Consider the following 19,686-nt stretch of genomic DNA (forward strand, 5'->3'; position numbering starts at 1 on the left):
GGCAGAGAGGACAAAAGGTTTATACTCTTCTCTAGAGCACATCTTCAGTAAGGCCCCCAAAGGAGAGATAGAGCAGACAACTAGATCATAAGAAATTCACATTACCTGTGTATCCTCTGCATAAACACCTGGGAAAGAAGTCTGTGATTCTATTTCATGTTTTTGCACAGTTGGTTTATTTAGAAATTGGCTAATTTCTTCAGATTTCTGCTGGAGTTGATCTATGAAAAAGATAACAAATAAATAGAAGTGATAACTGCTTCAAGTCTGAAACTTTGTGAGTTAAAACTATCTAAGGAAACAGCATATGCTGTTTACTGACTCAGTTACTTTGATCAACATTATCATGCTAATGGAATTTTTTATGCTGTTTATAAGCTCAGTTGCCTTGATTAAAATTACATCGAAAATGGCATGTTTAAAAATCTATTTGAGCAGGGCCTGGTAATGCATACTTGTAATCCCAGACTTGGAAGGCTGAGACAGGAGGATCACAGGTTCACTGCCAGCATTAGCTACTTAGTGAGATCCTGTTTCAAAATAAAAGATAAAAAAATGGAACTAGAGATATAGCTTGGAGGCAGAATGCCCCTGGTACTGAAAACAAACAAAAAACCTATTTAAGTGTCTTCAAGTATCAAAGGATACCTCAGTAAATGACTTTTCTCAATGGCAAAATTAAATAGTAACTAGGCATTTTTTAAAAGTTCATTTTTTCTTTCAAAACAGCTTTGGCGTTTTATATTTTATTTCCTTCACCTTCCACTTAAGCGTTCTAGGCAGCCTCAAGATTCCACAGCAGGTTTTAAACACTAACATAGCTAAGAGGACATGGATGCTCATGTAACCCCTGTTCCCAGGTAATGAACGCCCCTTGAGGCTTTTTGGCTAATATGCAGATATTTGATACACATTTTCAAGTCAGTTCCTTCTAAAATTTTCCTTTAGCTATTTTTCAATCATAAGAGTTATTAATAATTTTGGGAAAAGGACTGGAGAAATGTATTATTGATATTGAGCAAGTTTCATTTTTAATTTAGAAACTTCTAAAATGCTCAAATTTTTAGAGATATTACTTCTTTTTTTGAGTATTAGAGATGGAACTCAGGGGCATTGTACCTCCAAGCTACACCCCCCAGCCCTATTTTTTAGTCTTTTTTTAAAATTTTTGAAACAGGATCTTTCTCACTGAGTTGTGAAGGGCCTCACTACGTAGCTGAGACTGTCTGTGAACCATGATCCTTCAGTCTCAGCCTCCCAAATGCTGGGATTACAAGCGTATGCCACCATGCTTGGCTATGTATTTATTTTAAAACCATGTTTAAAAAACTTTCTTTGCACTGTGTGTGTGTGTGTGTGTGTGTGTGTGTGTGTGTGTGTGTGTGTGTGTGTTACTGGGAAATGAATTGAGAGGCACTCAACCTCTGAGCTGTACCCCTAGCCCTTTTTATTTTTTTATTATTTATTTATTTATTCTTTTTATGATACTGTGGATTGAAGCCAAGGACATTCTACCACTGAGCTACATCCCCAGCCCCATTTTTGTTCTTTATTTTGAAACAGGGTCTCACTAAGTTGCAGAGGGCCTATGGCTGAGGTTGGCCTCGAACCTGGATCCTCCTGCCTCAGTCTCCCAAGAACTGGGATTACAAGCATGGCCACCACACCCAGCAACATTTTTACTTTGAAACAGTCTCGCAAGGTTGCTGAGATTCTTGTTAAATTGCTCTAGGATTGCAGGAATTTCTACCTTACCTGCTTGCACCTTCTTTTTTTTTTTTCCCTTTTTTCTTTTTTTTTTCCCATGGTACTGGGAATGGAACCCAGGGACATTTCACCTGAGCAACACCCCTAGCCCAATTTTTTATTCTTTATTTTGAAACAAGATCTCACTGAGTTGCACAGGACCTCATTAAGTAGCTGTGGCTGTTCACGAATCCCAATCCTCCTCCCAATCCTCAGCCTCCCAAATGCTGGGATTACAAGCATGAGCCACCATACCTGCCTGCACCTTCTTACAGGATAAAAATTTCTTTAAAGCCGGGTGTGGTAATCTCCCCACTTGGGAGGCGGAGACAGGAGGATCACACAGGTTTGAAGCCAGCAACGCTGGTTTAAGAGACCCTATTTCCAAATTTAAAAAGTATGAAAATAGGTCTGGGAGTGTAGCCCGGAGGTAGAAGGGTTTCCAGGAACCCAAGTATTACCAAAAAAAAATTTTTTTCTTTAAAATATATTTTTTCAACTATAAGAAAAGCACTGAGATTTGGGATTAAATGTATAGATGTCTGCCTGGCATGCTGGCACATGCCTGTAATCCAGTATTTGGGAGGACTGCAGGTTGGATGCCAACCTCAGCAACTTAGTGAGACTAGCTCAAAAAGGGTATGGGGAAAAACTGGGGTATGCCTTGAAGGCAAAATGCTCCTGGGCTCAACATCCAGTACCACTCACCTCCAACACAAAGAAAAAACTTAGAGATGACTCAATGCAGTTAATTCAGTTGTCATACCTATGCACTCTGGCCTGAGGTTCCCAAGACTAATTCACATCCTGCTCTTTCCAGTCACTGAATCCCTCAGGTCAGAGCATGCTTCACACAGCATTCTGCTTAATATCTAGCACATCACTCTCATCAGCTTTCAGTACTGGACTGGTAACTACATTAAGATAGAGTCTAACTTCAGTCAGAGACGGGAACGATGCAAAGAATTCAGAAGCGATGCCTTTTCTAACACACCCTCTACTGATTCCCATGGGTTGAGCAAATGATGTCAGCGGCAGATCCTGGAACGCAGGAAGTACAAGCCACTCGCATGCTAGAGATGTGGCCTCTAACAGCAACCAGATACCGACCTTCCAGCTGTCGAATGGCCTGGGCCGACTGAACCGCCTGTTCATTCTTCTCTTGGAGAAGTTTTGAATTTTCATCCTTCAGAGCATCGCAAGCCAACTGCAGCTCTTGTTCAGTCTTTTGAAGACTCAGAATGTGAGCGGTCTTCTCTTGTAGTTCTGCGTTGTGCCTGTGCTCCAAGGCTGCGTACCGAGCCTGCAGCTCAGCCTGGGCGTGGCCTGCTTGCTCCACCTGTCCCAAAACCTGATGCATCTCTTCCTGCAGGTTGTGGAAGGATAATTTTCTCTCTGCCACTTCAAGTTCCATCTTTTCCATCAGAGTCTTGGATTCCTGTCTTTCTGTTTCCATAGTGTTCTTTAAAGTAGTATGCTCAGCTTCCATCTGTTGTAACTGCTGAGAAAGCATCTACGAAAAAAATAATGAAGCCTCTTGAGCCATAAATACATTCTCTCAGTAAGGACAGTTGTTAGGTATCAAATGTCTCCTAAAGAGCTTTATTAATGTTTTGAGGTGATTTAAATGCGTCACGAGGGTCATAATACTAGCAGAGCATATTTCCACTGTGATGGCTTTATCTAGGTGTGGCTAGAACAAGTGGGCCTCTGGGGGTGTGGCCTTGAGGATTATGTGTTTCCTCCTCCCCTGCTTCCTCTCTCTTGCTTCTGGCCTCAGTGATGTAAGGAGCACAGCCCATATGCTCTTCCTTTCTCCCACTCTCATACCCTAAGACTTGTCCCCATCCACATGGACAGAGCCCCAAACCTTAAGAAAGTAAATCTTGTTTCCTCTAAGTTATGTGGTCAGGTCTTTAGATTATGGCTGCAAGAATGCTGACTGGAACAGCAGACAAGTGCCTCTTCTAGGTGAGAAAGGTAGAGTGAGGCACTTGGGACCAACCCTACTATGGCATAAGACCCTATATTTTTGCTTCTAGATACTTTTCACAGTTTACACTCATACATAGTTATTTTTAATTTCTGCCTCTCTCTCCCATGAGAAAATAAGAAGAGACTTTGTTTTATCTTCATTGATCTGTAGCCCCAGCATAATCAATGTATAGAATGGTACTCAATAAATACCGAATCAATAAATGTATCCAGTCTCTGCTTCAAGGAACTCACAGTTCAACTGAAACAAATGAATATAACACAAAAGAGCCAGGCGTAGTGGTGCACACTTGTAATCCCAGCATTTGGGACGCTGAGATAGGATCACGGTTCGTGGACAGCCTCAGCTACTTAGTGATGCCCTTTGCAACTCAGTGAGACCCTGATTCAAAATAAAAAAAGAATTAAAATAATGCTGGGGGTGTAGCTCAGTGGTAGAATGTCCCTGGGTTCCACCCCCAGCACCAAAAGCACACAGACACACACACACACACACACACACACACACACACACACACACACACAAATATATATAACACAAAAGAATAGAGGACATAGCAGAAACACAAGGTATAAGAGCAGAGAAGGAGGACAGTTTAGTGTGGCCTTTCTAAAAGATAGCCACCTAATCTACGATTTCAATAATGAGTTATCAACCAGGTAAGTGGACATTAACAAGAGTATGTCAGTAGGAGAGAAGAAAAGCAGAGAAGGAAGAAACAAACAGGGATACTGATGTAGTTTGTAGTTTAGTAGAAGGTAAAGCTCTAGTAGGAAAAGACAGGAGATGCGGCTGGGAAAATAATCACAGGCCAGCCAAATCAGAAGGCTCTGCATATAACATATTGTTAAGGGATTTGAAATCTGCTCTTTTAAGCAGTGAGGAGCTTTGATCAGTATGATCAGAGACATCCCTGTGATTACCAAAAAGAGCACATACTGTGGGAAGGGGGAGGAAAAAGTGAGGCCAAGGAAGTGTTTTCTGTCAGAAAGTGCTTTCTATGCAAAGATGTTCCTGAGCCAGAACTAGAGCACTGGTATTACTAATGAAGAGTAAAATCAGAATATCTGTAAACTGTAGTAAAAATCTGGTAAAATCAGAATATCTGTAAACTGTAGGGGTTAAAAAATATGGAGTGCTGGGCGGATTTGGGAGGCAGGGTTCACGGACAGCATCAGCTACTTAGCGAGGCCCCTCACAACTCAGTGAGACACTGTTCAAAAAATAAAAACTAAAAAAAAAAAAAAGTAGCTCGGAGGTACAATGCCCCTGGGTTCTATCCCCAGTACCACAAAAAAAAAAAAAAAAAAAAAAAAAAAGGAAGCCCTGAAATAGTGGCACATGCCTGTAATCTTAGTACTTGGAAGGCTGATAGAAGGATTACAGGTTCAAAGACAGCAAGATAGCAAATCCTCTGCAAGTTAGCTAGACCTCTGTTTCAAAATAAAAGGGCTAATGGGTATATCTCAGAGGTAGAATGCTGCTAGATTCAACTCTCAGCATGAAGAAGAAGACCATTTGTAGAGTGCACAGATCATTCAAGATAGAGAAGGGGTAAAATGAGGAAAAGACACTCACTCACTGGGGGGAAATAGGACATCACAGAAAGTAGGACTGGATCTAAATCAACAAATGAAAAGATCAAGAATAAAGATGTGAAATGTAAATTCCATGAGGGAAGGAACTGCATGTGTTTTGCTCACCATTAAATCACCATCACTTAGGCACAGGGTATTTGTTGAAAGCATGAATACATGGCATCAGTTCTCTGAAGGCCTGTATACCTTCTGCCTGGCAAACTAGAGTGAGAGTAAATATAATACAGCCCTGGAGGCAGCAGAGTCCACGACGCAGTACCTGGTTTCTCTGTTCAGCAGCAGTCAGCTCCTGCTGCAGCAAGTCTACCACCTGGGCCCGGCCCAACAAGGCTTCTTCATGCTCTTCAAGCTTCCTCTGCAGGACCTTCAAATTCTGAAAAGAAAAGATTTTAGAGACAATGTGCTGACAAATGAGCACTATTATTTGCCTACCTTTCAAAATGTCATGTAGATTTGTGCACTTAAATTTTGGGATGTGGAAGATGATTTAGACTGGGACACCAGCATGCCATACTCCCCATCCAGCAGCAACAAAGAATCTCCCAAACATCCTCTCCAGAACACCGACAAAAACCAAACTCAGACACAAGTAAGGTCCTGAATTATGAAGCTCTTCTAATAATTAAGAAAAGACACATGCTCACTTTTGTGTCCAGTACCTAGATAACATAGTTTACATATATATCTCACTCATAAAAAAAGAACATTGTTTGCAGGCAAAAACTATTTCACTTTTCCTAAGTTCATGCACAAGGCAGGTACTTGAAAAAAACTTGAATAAATCAATGATACAAGTATACAAGTAATAATCTCCTTAAAGTCTTACGTTCTAAAACTTAGTGAGAATTTCTGAAGGATTGCTTAGAACTCAGAAGAAGTTGAAAACAAACAGATCAAACATGAAGTGCCAGTAGAGTGCCTTTTAGTACGGTGCCGGGTTACATACTAACTAAAAAACAAATATCTTTTCGTTAGTAGTGATGATCTCAAACACAATGAAGTCAATTTTCAAAATCTCCTCAATGAACTTTTTTAAAAAAAAAACTATTCACTTAATAAATGATTCTATAGCTTAAAAATTACTCCTTCTCATTTCCAATCTTTGAACGTTGAAAACTGACTTCATTGATTTGAAACTTTGGATCAGGTTTTTAATGCATGAAGGCAGCTATGATTTAGCAAACCAAAGAGAAACCATTTAATGACCACCACAAACATTCTACAATTAAACTCAGCTTTGGAGTTACAACAACCTGATTAGAGAGGTAAAAAGGCAAGAAAAGGGTAAGAAAATAAATATCATGCCACAGAAGACACGGACACCAAAACGAAGCCAATAACAAGACAATAAGACCCAAGGGAGAGCAGTGGGGAAGGGAAATGGTTGAAAAGTGACGTCTTGATCAAATGTTAACCAAAATGAGAGTCATTCTAAGTTTGAGCAACAAACCTGTTGCATCTCTGTTTCCACATCTGCCTGGGTTACTAACTGAAGAAGCTCATCTTCGTGAAGACGAACTTGTGTTTCAAAGCGGGCATCTTTTTCTCGGACCACCTGCTGCATGGAACTCAACTGAAGACACACACCAGAGAAACTATACATGTTACACTCCCCAAATATTTCACACACAAATCTTACAAACTACTCTCCAAAGTCAGATACTAAGGATTTATAGACAGTAGTTTTTAAAAATTCAGTTTTGAATGCCAAGGATGAGAATGCTAGAAGAGAGATAGGCCTGGCAGTCACAGCCAAATGGGAGAGAAAGCCTATTATCAAGTTCAGAAGTCAGTCTAAATACCAATTCAGATTAGAAATTATATTTTCATGGGTACTATAAATGTTTTAAATATACAAGAGAATATTTTTGAAAGGTTCTAAAAGATGAGAAAATTAAAGTTAGATTTCTGTTAAATGCTGGGTACTTTCTTTCAATACCACACTCATGCTGAAAAATAGTCAATGACATTCTCATGCCCTATAAGTGAAAATTCAAACTAATATATCTTTTATTCAAGGTTTTCTATAACTGTAAGTACAAATTAATTTTTCTAATCTTATTTTTAAAAACTTGCTTCTACTAAAGAACTGCATGTGCTTCCAACCCCAGATTACCTCCCAGACAGTTATTTCAGATGTCATTACTTCCAGACTTCTAGATCATGCTCCTTTGTAACCAGCTCTTAAAGAATAAAATGAAAGTAAATGGATGGATTGTGAGCGTCTCATTAGCAGTGTTTCATTTTGTTTAGCTGTGGTGTCTGCATATTAATTTCCTGAAGACTTATGGTTGAACATGCTGACCAGCTCTTAGTTTGCCCATTTTACATGGTCCTTCACTATTATTGATGTGTGTGTGTGTGTGTGTGTCTGTGTGTGTCTGTGTGTGTCTGTGTGTGGCCAGAGATGTAACCCATGAGGCTACACACCCAGACCCATTTTTTTAAAAATTTTGAAACAGGGTCTCGGTACGCTGCTGAGAGTCTAAGTTGCTGAAAGCCTCACAAAGTAGCTGAGGCTGGCTTCGAACCTGCAATCCTCCTAGCTCAGCCTCCCAGGTACTGGGATTATAGTATGCACCACCATGTTAGGCTATTACCAATTTCTTAGCTGTGATAACTTGCAGTGATACCAGCCTTTCTGATGGGTTAAAAAAAAAACCTTGCCGGGCGTGGTGGCGCAGGCTTGTAATGCCTGCGCTTGGGGGGCTGAGAGGAGGATCACACAGGTTCAAAGCCAGCCTCAGCTAACTTAAGAAACCCTGTTTCCAAATAAAATATAAAATAGGTCTGGAAGTGTAGCCCGGAGGTAGAAGGCCCCTGAGTTCCATCCCCAGTACTACCACCAAAAAACAACAACAACAAAAAAAACACCTTATAATTTTTTATTATCTTAATTCTGGCTTCACTATAAATTTAGAATCCAGTATTTTAAGTGTTCAGGGCACTGGAGTCTTGGCCTAACATCCTTCCCCTTCACTATACGGTATGCTTTTTCTTCTCTGAGACATTGCTCATACCCTTCCCTACAATGTACCTTTCTCCATCTTGTCTAGAATGTTCTCTCTCCCGCATGGTTTTGTTTAAATTCCAACCTTTTATGTAACATTCCTTAACTGTCATATTCACCTCTTGAAATACTTTGTAATGTTGCTTGCTCTGGCACTTACTTGCAATGGCTTACATTATGATGGCCTTCATAGCTTATTCATATAGCTTGGCTTTCCATATTTTATCAGGCAAATTGTACGTAAAAACCATGCATTATATTTCTCTACTCTACATTGTATATAGTACTGCATAAACAGAATATACTAAAAACTAATAAAATTAAGGATGGCCTACTGCTTTATATGCATAGACAGAAGATGCCACTAACTACAAAGTTATCAATACATTTGATGAATAAGATTAGCTATGTGCAAAAGTACTTCAGAGAGAAAATGTCACAATTCAAAAGCATTCCCAAAGGAAAATACAGGAGTGAATGTTCAACTAGGAAATTTAGAATAATAGAAAAGAGTTGAAGATACCATTGCAAATAGTCTCGTCCTCGTAACAGAAATAAATATGAAGAATGTCACATACTAGTTCCATTTCACAAGAAATCACATAACCTACAGCACTTTTGTACTACATGCTCATAAGTAAGCTTCTGATTATGATTTATCTTCCTACTAAGATTTTTATTTTAGGAAAAAACTGGACCTAATATATATTTCTTTTGGTTTACCTATCAGTCTATTTTGACCTCAGCATGAGCCCATTCCTAAGAAACTCAATCACTGTGTGCTATTAAAATAAAATTTCAGCCGGGCATGGTGGCACATGTTTGTAATCCCCGTGTTTGGGAGGCTGAGACAGGAGGATCATACAGGTCGAAGCCAGCCTCAGCTACTGAGTGAGGCTCTCAGCAACTCAGTGAGACCCTGTTTCCAAATAAAATATAAAATAGGGCTGGGAGTATACCCTGGAGGTAGAAGGCCTCTGGCTTCCACCCCCAGTACCACAAAAAATAAAATAAAATAAAATTAAATTAAATTAAATTTCTGGACTTGTGCAACTTATAAACACTCAGTTTAGCTATGGCAAACTCATCTAAGTAAATAACACTTTAGAAAGTTTCTTGTGTTTCCCATTTCATACTTACCTATCATACTTCTAATTTCTCCTACTTCCACACCCTTCTAATTTCTACTTTAACACTCTAGCTTATGATACTTTCATTTAATACAATTTTAAAAGTGACTGCATGAATTGACTTGCCATGTAGTAACACTCTGGATTTCATGATTCTTTATTCTAATAAAGGTGTCTTCTGTCCCCACCTGTGCAGCTTGCTCTGCCTGTGTCTGGCTGAGCTGGGCTTGTAAAGTGCTAATGAGTTCTTCCTTCTCCTGGAGCTGTTGCTTCATGGTTACAAATTCCTCTATCTCTGTAGAACTATTATCAAGCTGAAGGTGAAGGAAAAAAGAAAAAGAAAAAGAAAAAGAAAACATTGCTTAAACAAAACAAGCATTCTTAATTTTTTGACCTTTCTCATTTGCCCTAAATACCTATCATAGCTCATTCTCATTTTCCCTTAACACAAAAGGGAACTGCATATATTGCGTGGTTTTTATTTTTGTGTGTGTATGTGCATAGTACTGGGGATTGAACCCAGGGGCATTCTACATCCGGGCTACACCCTTAGTCTACTTTTATTCTTTATTTTTTTGAAACAGGGTCTCACTAAGTTGCAGAGGGCCTCAGTAAGAAGCTGAAGCTGGCTTCCAACCTGCAATCTTCCTGTCTGAGCCTTCCTAGTACAAGAGTGTGCCACCATACTCAGCAGTATTATGGGTTTTTTTAATTTTTAATTATTTATTTATTCATTAATTAATTCATTTGTTTATTTATTTTTGGTGGTACTGGGGGTGGAACCCAGAGGTTTTCTACCTCTGGGCTATATTCCCAGACCTATATTGTATTTTATTTGGAAACGGTCTTCTCAGAGCCTCACTAAGTAGCTAAGGCTGGCTTCGAACCTGTGCAATCCTCCTGTCTCAGCCTCCCATATACTGGGATTACAAACATACACCCCCATGCCCAGATTTTATGTGGTTTTTAAAAAAGAATTATCAAGCAGGGTAAAGTGGTGCAAGCTTGTAACCCCGGTACTTAGGAGGCTTAGACAGGAGAACAGCAGGTTCAGCATTAGCAACTTAGAAAGACCTTATTTCAAAATAAAAAATAAATAAATAAAAAGAGTTGGGAATGTATCTTAGAGATAGAAAACCCCAGATTTAACCCCTAGTCCACTCACAAAAAAAAAAAAGGAATTAGCAAAATTTATCAGAAGAAAATGGGAGTGTAGCAGGAATTTTTTTTCAATCTCAGTCCTTCAGAAGAAACAGTGAACTAAAAAGCAAACAAACAAACAAAAAATCATGGAAAATATTTACAATGAAATTTTAGGAAGATAATCCTATAAACTCTAGAATATAAACAAGAATAAACCACTAAAACCCACAAGATCTACATAGTATTGTCTGTATAACAGAAAGAAAGCAACAAGAGTGATACTGGATGGCCCTGAGAACAGGAAAATTCCAAGGCAGCCAAAAGCCTTTATTGGAATGACAGCTGGCCAACAGTAGAATGGCAGCAGCACTTTTGCATTCCTCAGTACTGGGTAAGTGCAAGAAGCCCCTCTGGCTTCTCAAAGCTCACTCATCAGGGCTCCCTTCTAAAACCTAGACAGATACTAAAAAGAAACTTCTGGAGTGAAATAAAAATAAAGCGGGGCTGAGGAATGCAGCACAGTGGTGGAGTGCCTGCATTTCATGCGCAAGGCCCTGGGTTCAATTCCCCAAAACTGTAAAAAATATACTAATATTAAGCACAATAAGAAACATAGAGATAGAAGAAAGAGAAGGTCCATACACATGGAGTATGATTCAGTATCAACTAGCCACGTGAGGCTATAAAGGGCTTGAAATGTGACTAACGTGAAACATTTCATTTCTAATATTTAACTAACTTAAAAAACCATTCCGCCGGGCGTAGTTGCACACGCTTGTAATCCCCACGCCTGGGAGGCGGAGACAAGAGGCTCACACAGGTTCGAGGCCAGCCGCGCTGGCTTAAGAGACCCTGTTTCCAAAAATAAAAAAGTATAAAATAGGTCTGGGAGCGTAGCCCGGAGGTAGAAGGGCTACCAGGAACCCCAGTACCACAAAAAAACAAAACAAAACAACAACAACACACACACACAAAAAAAAAATCCCATTTCCATTAAGTAGAGTTTTGTTTTGGTATGACTATATTTTACTTTATCTGTTGCTTCAAGCAAGATATTGTTAAGGTATTGTGCAAGTAACAATTATACACATAGTTGGTATCCATGAGTTGATTTGGTTTCAATGATTTTTTTCTATACCCCTATATAGTAATGTTTTTACTTAAATAGCTCATTGTAATGTTTATTTGATATTTAATGTAGATAACATGAATAATAGCTGATACCACTATAAATCAAAACTGGTATGTAAACTGAAATATAAATAGTATTTTAATTATAATTGAAGTATTAGTTATTGTTTTAGGTATTAAGAATTGGACCCAGGGGCATTCTACCTCTGAGCTATACCTCCAGCTTTTTAGTTTTTTATTTTGAAATACGGTCTCACTAAGTTGCTGAGCGCCTCACTAAGTAGCTGAGGCTGGCTTTGAACCTGTGCGTTCCTCCCGTCTCAGCCTCCCAAGCGCTGGTATTACAAGCGTGCGCCACCACGCCCGGCTCAGTATTAGCAATTTAGAGAGACAATCAGCAAGTTAGCTTACCTTCTCTCAAAATAAAGAATAAAGCCAGGTGTGATGGCACACACTTCCAATCCCAGCATTCTGGAGGCTGAGACAGGAGGATCGGGATTGACGGACAGCCTCAGCTACTAGCAAGGCCCTTTGCAACTCAGTGAGACCTTGTTTCAAAATAAAGAATTAAAAATAGGGCTGGGGGTGTAGCTAGGAGGTAGAATGCCTCTGGGTTCCATCTCCAGTACTGGAAAATAAATAAAATAAAAAATAAAAGGGGCTGGGGGAGTAGCTCAGAGGCAGGATTCTCTGTTTAATCTCCTATAGCATAAGAAAAATTATATCATTCAAGAAAACTTCTGAAATAAAAATATATTCAAGAAGCATATTAGGTATGTACAAATATCAAAATGACAAAAACCAATGTATATTCCAATTACTAGACTTGGAAGAAAGAACAGAGGAAGGAAGGAAGGAAGGAAGGAAGGAAGGAAGGAAGGAAGGAAGGAAGGCAGAGAGAGAGACTTATGATAGTTGCATAAATATCCATTGGGCATCTAGAAAAAAAGTACCTGTCAGATAATAATCTATTGGACTTTCAGTGATTCAGTAACCTAATAATTGTGAATTAATTCACACCTCTATCTGGGCAGCTTGCTCTGCCTTTTCCTGGGTAACCTGGGCTTGCAAACTAATTAATTCCTCCTTCTCCTGGAGCTCATGTTTTATCTTTTCTACTTCCACCTCTTCCTCTGTGAATTCTTATCATGCTAAAAATGCAAAGCCAGGAGTGGTGGCGGACACCTATAATCCCAGCATTTGGGAGGCTGAGTCAGGAGGATCACGGTTCGAGGACAGCCTCAGCTACTACTTAGTGAGGCGCTTTGCAACTCAGTGAGACCCTGTTTCAAAATAAAAGAATAAAAAAATAGGGCTGTGGTCTAGCTCAGAGGTAGAATGCCCCTGGGTTGCATCCTTAGTACTGCAAAATAAATAATAAATTAATTAATTAATTTAAAAAATGCAAGCAATAAAGTCACCTATTTAAAAGAACCACAAATAAGCCAAGTGTAGTGACTCATACTTGTAATCCCATTACTTGGGAGACCGAGAATGTAGGATTGCAGGTTCGCAACCAGCCTCAGCTACTTAGTGAGGCCCTTAGTGAGGCAACTTAGTGAAACCTTGTTTCAAAAATAAAGAATAAAATAGGGCTGAAGGTGGAGCTTAGAGGTAGAATGCCTCTGGGTTCAATCCCCAGTACCTAAAAAAAAAAAAATTACAATATTTGATTAAAATTAAAAATTGATCTGCTCTATTTAGCCCTTGTAACTACTTCATGATAGTTTTGTTTTTTGTTTTTGAAGTACTGGGGCATTCTACCTCCAGGCTACACCCCCAGTCCTGTTTTTTATTCTTTATTTTGAACGGGGTTTCACTGAGTTGCAAAGAACCTCACTAAGTAGCTGTGGCTGTCCTCAAACCACAATCCTCCTGTCTCAGCCTCCCAAATGATGGTGTTACAAGTGTGCACCACCACACCCAGATTATAGTTTTATTGGACTGATGGGAACAAAAAAATGACAAAAAGTAAGGAATCTTAGGGTTTTCCAGTTTTAGTATGGCTAAATGGTTACTAGATCTATTTTTTATAGTTACTTATAGAATAACCATAAACTACATGTAATATATAAAAATATAAATATATATGTGAAGAGCTATCTAACAACATTGAAAGGCAGGCAAAAGCAGGAAGAGGCTAGAAGGGAGCTGATACTTAGAAACACTAGCACCAAGTTTCCATTTCTGACAGCTTTAGATGGAGGCAAAACCAGTCTGTGCAGTGAAGAATTAAACTTTAACAGAAAATCCAGAGTCCTGCCTTGAAAAAATCAAGGACAGAATTCAGAAAACTACATTTGCCAAATGAGGGGTGAAACACTGGAAAACCGGGCGTGGTGGCGCACGCTTGTAATCCCAGCGCTTGGGAGGCTGAGACAGCAGGATCATACAGGTTCAAAGCCAGCCTCAGCTACTCAGTGAGGCTCTCAGCAACTTAGTGAGACCGTTTCCAAATAAAGTATAAAATAGGTCTGGGAGTATAGCCTGGAGGTAGAAAAGCCCCTGGGTTCCCCCCCCCCCAGTACCACACACACACACACAAAAAAAAAAAAAAAAAAAACACACACACACACACATTCGCAAAAAAAAAAAAAAAAAAAAAAAAAAAACCACTGGAAAAGAGTCTCTCAATACCTTATTTTTTATTTTACTTCGTTTTTTTTTTTTACAAAAGGCCTTCATAGAACCAGATTTGGTCTCCCCATTTAATCCTCAAATGAACCTAACTCTGTTTACTAGAATTACAAAGAATATTTTCTTCCACATAATAGTCAAGCATCCGAGACTGCTATCATTTCTTCAACTTTACTTTCCTCAGAATCCCTAGCTCTGTATTGAATAAATAATAAAGTGTTGGTACAGCTGACAACTAGAGCTAACTATGACTGCTGGAAATACTTTATTTAACAGAGGAAGGAAATGAGACAGTACGATGTTAAAGGTCTCAGAGCTAAAAATAAAGTAAAAATTAAAAATCAGAGTATAAAATATATAACTTAAAAGTCTAACATGAGAGGGGGTAAGTTCAAAGCAAGATATGACACAGGAACAGAGAGGAGAGGCTAGAGAAACTAAAAAGTAAGAAAAAAAGAATTCAAATAAAGAAGTTGGTTGTGAAGATTAAGAAACACTTTTTTTCTTTTTTTTTTTTTTTGGTGGTACTGAGGGTAGAACCCAGAGGCTTTCTAACTCCGGGCTATACTCCCAGACCTATTTTATTTGGAAAACAGGGTCTCACTAAGTTGCTAAGAGCCTCACTAAGTAGCGGAGGCTAACTTCGAATCTGTGCGATCCTCCTGTCTCAGCCTCCCAAGCGTAGGGATTACAAGCGTGTGCCACCACGCCCGGCAATGAACACTTTTAAAATAAGCTTTGAAAAATTAAATAAGGTTATTGATTCAAGTAAAATAATATGCTCTTAGTATTAGCTGCTGAAAGAATAAACTAACCAGGGTACTGGGGAACTAACTATTGCACCTAGTGGTTATGCCTAAAACCTTTTTTCCCCCAAGAACTAAGAACACTGAGAATAAGAACACAGCAGGCCAAAGGGCACAATATTTGTATGGATGATCAAGTCTAGGCTGATACTATATTATAATGTGCGCATGTGACATGCCTACCTCCATATAATCTCCACCAAACTCAAGTTCCTTGTGCTCTACAAGGCTGACTGAATGTGAGGATTTAGAGTTTTAACCATAAAGGAACGATAATAAAAAGTACTGGAGCAGTGCTCTCTCCTTCATCAGGCACCTTCCTCTTTATATTGCCAACTATAAACTGGTTTTCTGGTGGCAGTCATAAACCTAGAGTGTGTCTCTTACAGGGAGTCCAAGGTAAGCTGGCTAATTCAGCCCATGATCCATGAAACATTAAAACCTCCACAACTATGTGGCCTTATGAGGACATGGAGTTCTCTGTATTAAGTAGCTGACTGAATGGATTACAGAGCAGGAAGAAACCTTAAGAGATCATCTAGCTTAATGTTCTAACTGATGTTGAAACTCCTCCAAACAGTGTGTCCCTCCTCTCTAAATGTCTCTAGTACTTATTTTTTCCTGTCAGACTTTATTAATTCTCTGAAAGTCTGGGTCAAAATGGCATGATATGTCCACATGTTTTGTAGGCCTTTTTTCTTCACAGTGGCCTACAGTCCAGCTAAACTATAAGCTCAATAAGAATGGACAACATTCACTGCTGTATTATTTTACTGCCATAAATGTTTGTGATGAGTGAACATCTACCCTCTTGGGAGGCTTTCTGGACTCAGAAAATATATAGTACACCCGTTTCCCATACCGTGGAGAAGGATTCTTCTGGCTGAGGCTCTGTAGGCAGACCAGCCCCTCCTTGTGCCTTCATTTCTTCTATTTGTCTGTTCAAAGAAGTTACTTTGGCCTTTGCATGAAGTTTTATTTTTTTTATTTTGCTATCAGCAGCTTTTTTTTCTTCCTGCCAGAGAACAATGATGATAAATATATAAATGATTCTTTCCCATTTATCTAGCACATAACAAATGTTACTTCCACTACAGTATTAAGTACTAAAGAAGTAAGAATCATCATGTTGTACTTTTAGGGAAATAAAAATCAGATTCTCTAGTAATCTAAAGGAAAACTCTTAGGTTTTATACCTATCCTTTAGCAAATGTTCTGCAAGGAAGGATAAAACAACAGTACCTGGAGAGCTTCATCCTTCTGCTGCAGCTGATCATCCTTCTGTCTAATTATGCCTTTTAGCTCCACAACCAACTGTTCTGCATAAGTCAGGCGCTTCAAAACATCCTCTGCTGGACTATCGTTACACTCCATGTCAGACTCCTGGGGTATTTCCTAGGATTTAGAAAAAAAAAAAAAAAAGTTGCCAATGCACCAGGGAAAGGTATTAACTTCCAAACAGGAGTGCCTTCATGTCAACAACTTCATCTGATCCTTTGCCCAACTCCTATTTTTGGAAATTCAAGACTCTTTCTAACTGGCTCAACAGCAGTTAATAGCCATTACAATATGTTGAGTATTTATCTCATTTGTAGTATTATTACCCTAATATTACTAAGGAGAAAAATAAAGGAAAGGAAAGATAATAAACTGCTAAGTGGAAGAGTCCAAAATTTAAAAATAACAGATTTAGACATTACTCTTTTGTCTTTACAGATAACTAACAAATCTCTTTGATTCATTACATGCCCTCAGAAAATACAATACAAACTTAAAAAAGTAGTAAATGAATTTATAAAAGCAAATACATTCTAAAACCCAAACAGTGGTTTTTCTAAAACCCAAACAAATTGTTCCCCCATTTGTCATTTAAACCTTTCGTATGGAAGAGGAAAGAATATGTACCTGAGGAGGAACAGGAGGAAGACTTAAAATAACTTGGCCCTAAACAGGTGCACAGGAACAAATGAGAAACGAGCTCCCCAATCTCAACCAGGACTTGGTTTCCATCCCTGTGGCTCTTAAGGTACAAATGTACAGCAAAAGGATCATTTATTAAGTTCTAAATTTTTCTTTTTTTTTCTTTTTATTGGTGCACTGTATTCATACATCATAATGAGATAAAAAAAAAAAAAACTTTTGTAGACATACATGCACACATCGCCAGTTAGCCCCTATCCGATCCCCACCCCGTTCCCTCCCCATCCCTCCTTCCCATGCTTGGCTTAGTGGTTGAGTTCTAAATTTTTCTTAATCTTCATTTCTACATTGCACAAGGGAGGCTACTCACATATTTCTAGCTTAAATGCTTTTTCTCAAAAGAACAAAAAACATATGTCTCATCAGTTTAAATCAGAAAAGAGCTACTCACAGAGTGGCTAACAGAGCTGACATATGATCAGTGTCATGTCCTGATAATTCATGAATAACATTGTGTGCAAATCCTGATAATTGGCTCAGTATTTCTGCAGAAAAAGAGGAAAGAAAAGAAAATGTAAGAACCGATAAAACCCTTTACTGGTAATGATATCACCTATAAATGAAATAAGAAACCTGCTGGTGATACATAATATACATAGTGCACGGCCTGACCAGTGTCTTCTAAGGGGCATTTGAGTGTATACAGTATAGTCACACACTGTTCTTTTCAATGGCCATTAGTACACAGATTATAATCACCATCACTAATATATATATATATATAATTTATATATATAGTATATATATAATTTTACATATATTATATATATATATATTATATATATATTTTTTTTTTGCGATACTGGGGATGAAATTCAGGGGTATTCTACCTTTGAGATACATCCCCAGCCCTATTTTTGATTCATTATTTTGAAACAGGCTCTCACTGAGTTGCAGAGGGCCTCACTAAGTAGCTGAGGCTGGCTGCAAACCTGCGATTCTCCTGTCTCAGCCTCCCAAATGCTGGGATTACAAGCGTGCGCCACCATGCTCAGCTATTCACCATCACTAACATTTTTAAAATAAAATATGAGTTGCTTTGTGAGTTGCAACAAAAGTCAAAGAAGTGTCCATAATTGTTAAGTTCATCTTAAAGGTCATCTTTAATGCCCTTTATTCCATAATAGTTTCAGTTACAAACATGAAATTCTTAGTCTTCTTTCTCCTTCCAGACTATTATCCTCTCCCACTTTTTAAAATCTATCCTGTGAGTCAGCAAAAATTTTCTTTTTATGTTCCCCATGAACCCCATTTTTTCAGGAAGATTTTCTGATAAACCATATAGTATCAATAAAAGTTAACTATAACCATTGTTCAAAATATATAGCTAATATGCACATTAACATATACATTTAATAATGGTACATATTAGAAAAGAAGAGCTAAAAACAGTAACATATGCTTCTTCTGTAAGAAATTAGTGAAGTAAATTAAAATCAATGTAGGCAGAAAAAGAGAAAGACTAGAGCAGAAATTAATAAATTTAAAAATGGAAAAATAAAATCAATAAAACAAAAAATGTGGTTCTTTAGAAAGATGAACAGAGATGATAAAGCTCTAGTTGGTCAAAAAAGAAAAAAATGGAATATACAAGTTATTAACATCATAAATGAAAATGGAATATCACTAATGATCTAAGATATATTCAAAGAGGGCAGGGGGTGTAGCTTAGAGGTAGAATGCCCTTGGGTTCCATCCCCAGACCCGCTGGCTTCGAACCTGCGCGATCTACTACTGGACTACACTCCCAGACCTATTTTATATTTTATTTGGAAACAGGGTCTCACTAAGTTGTTAAGAGCTCACTAAGTAGCTGAGGCTGGCTTCGAACCTGCGCGATCCTCCTGTCTCAGCCTCCCAAGTGCTGGGATTTACAAGGGTGTGCCACTGTGCCCCACGACTAATTGTGTGTGTGTGTGTGTGTGTGTGTGTGTGTGTGTTACTGGGGATGGAACCCAGGGACATTCTACCTCTGAGCTATACCCCCTGCCCTCTATTTTTATTATTATTATTCTTTATTTTGAAACAGGGTCTGAGTTGCAAAAGGCCTCACTAAGTAACTGAGGCTGTCCGAGAACTGTGATCCTCCTGTGACAGCCTCCCAAATGCTGGGATTAAAAGCGTGTGCCACCATGCCTGGCTCTGGCGACTAATTTTGTTCTTTTAAGTTTATATTTTTCAGCCAGGTGTGGTGTCACATGCTTATAATCCCAGTACTTGGGAGCTAAGACAGAAGGATGGCGCAGGTTTCAAGCCAGCCTCAACTACTTAGTGAGGCTCTCAGCAATCTAGTGAGACCCTGTTTCCAAATAAAATATAAATAGGTCTGGGAGTGTCAACTGGAGGAGAAAGCCCCTGGATTCCATCCCCAGTACCACAAAAATAAAATATATTTTTGTATATTGTAAAATAAGCGTGATATATTTACACATATATTCATGTTATTCACAATACATATACAATATTTAGGGGAGAAAGTATGTTTAAAAGTGGCAAGTGCTCACCACTG

General features: G+C 38.7%; 1 protein-coding gene across 1 annotated transcript in view; it reads right to left on the reverse strand.

Annotated features, from left to right (window-relative positions):
* Positions 1-16,684, reverse strand: part of GOLGB1 (golgin B1) — a gene marked incomplete at its 3' end in the record, with an annotated part of 82,719 nt that extends 66,035 nt beyond the window's left edge. Inside the window, 7 exon segments of the mRNA XM_080696528.1 lie at positions 5,600-5,713; positions 6,791-6,913; positions 9,669-9,794; positions 12,781-12,893; positions 12,896-12,905; positions 16,060-16,212; positions 16,440-16,684. Coding sequence (XP_080552654.1) covers positions 5,600-5,713; positions 6,791-6,913; positions 9,669-9,794; positions 12,781-12,893; positions 12,896-12,905; positions 16,060-16,212; positions 16,440-16,571 — 771 coding nt within the window. The 5' untranslated portion in view covers positions 16,572-16,684.
* Positions 16,685-19,686: the final 3,002 nt, after the last annotated feature.

Source organism: Muscardinus avellanarius (assembly GCF_963383645.1).
Source record: "Muscardinus avellanarius genome assembly, chromosome: 5".
NCBI lineage: Eukaryota > Metazoa > Chordata > Mammalia > Rodentia > Gliridae > Muscardinus > Muscardinus avellanarius.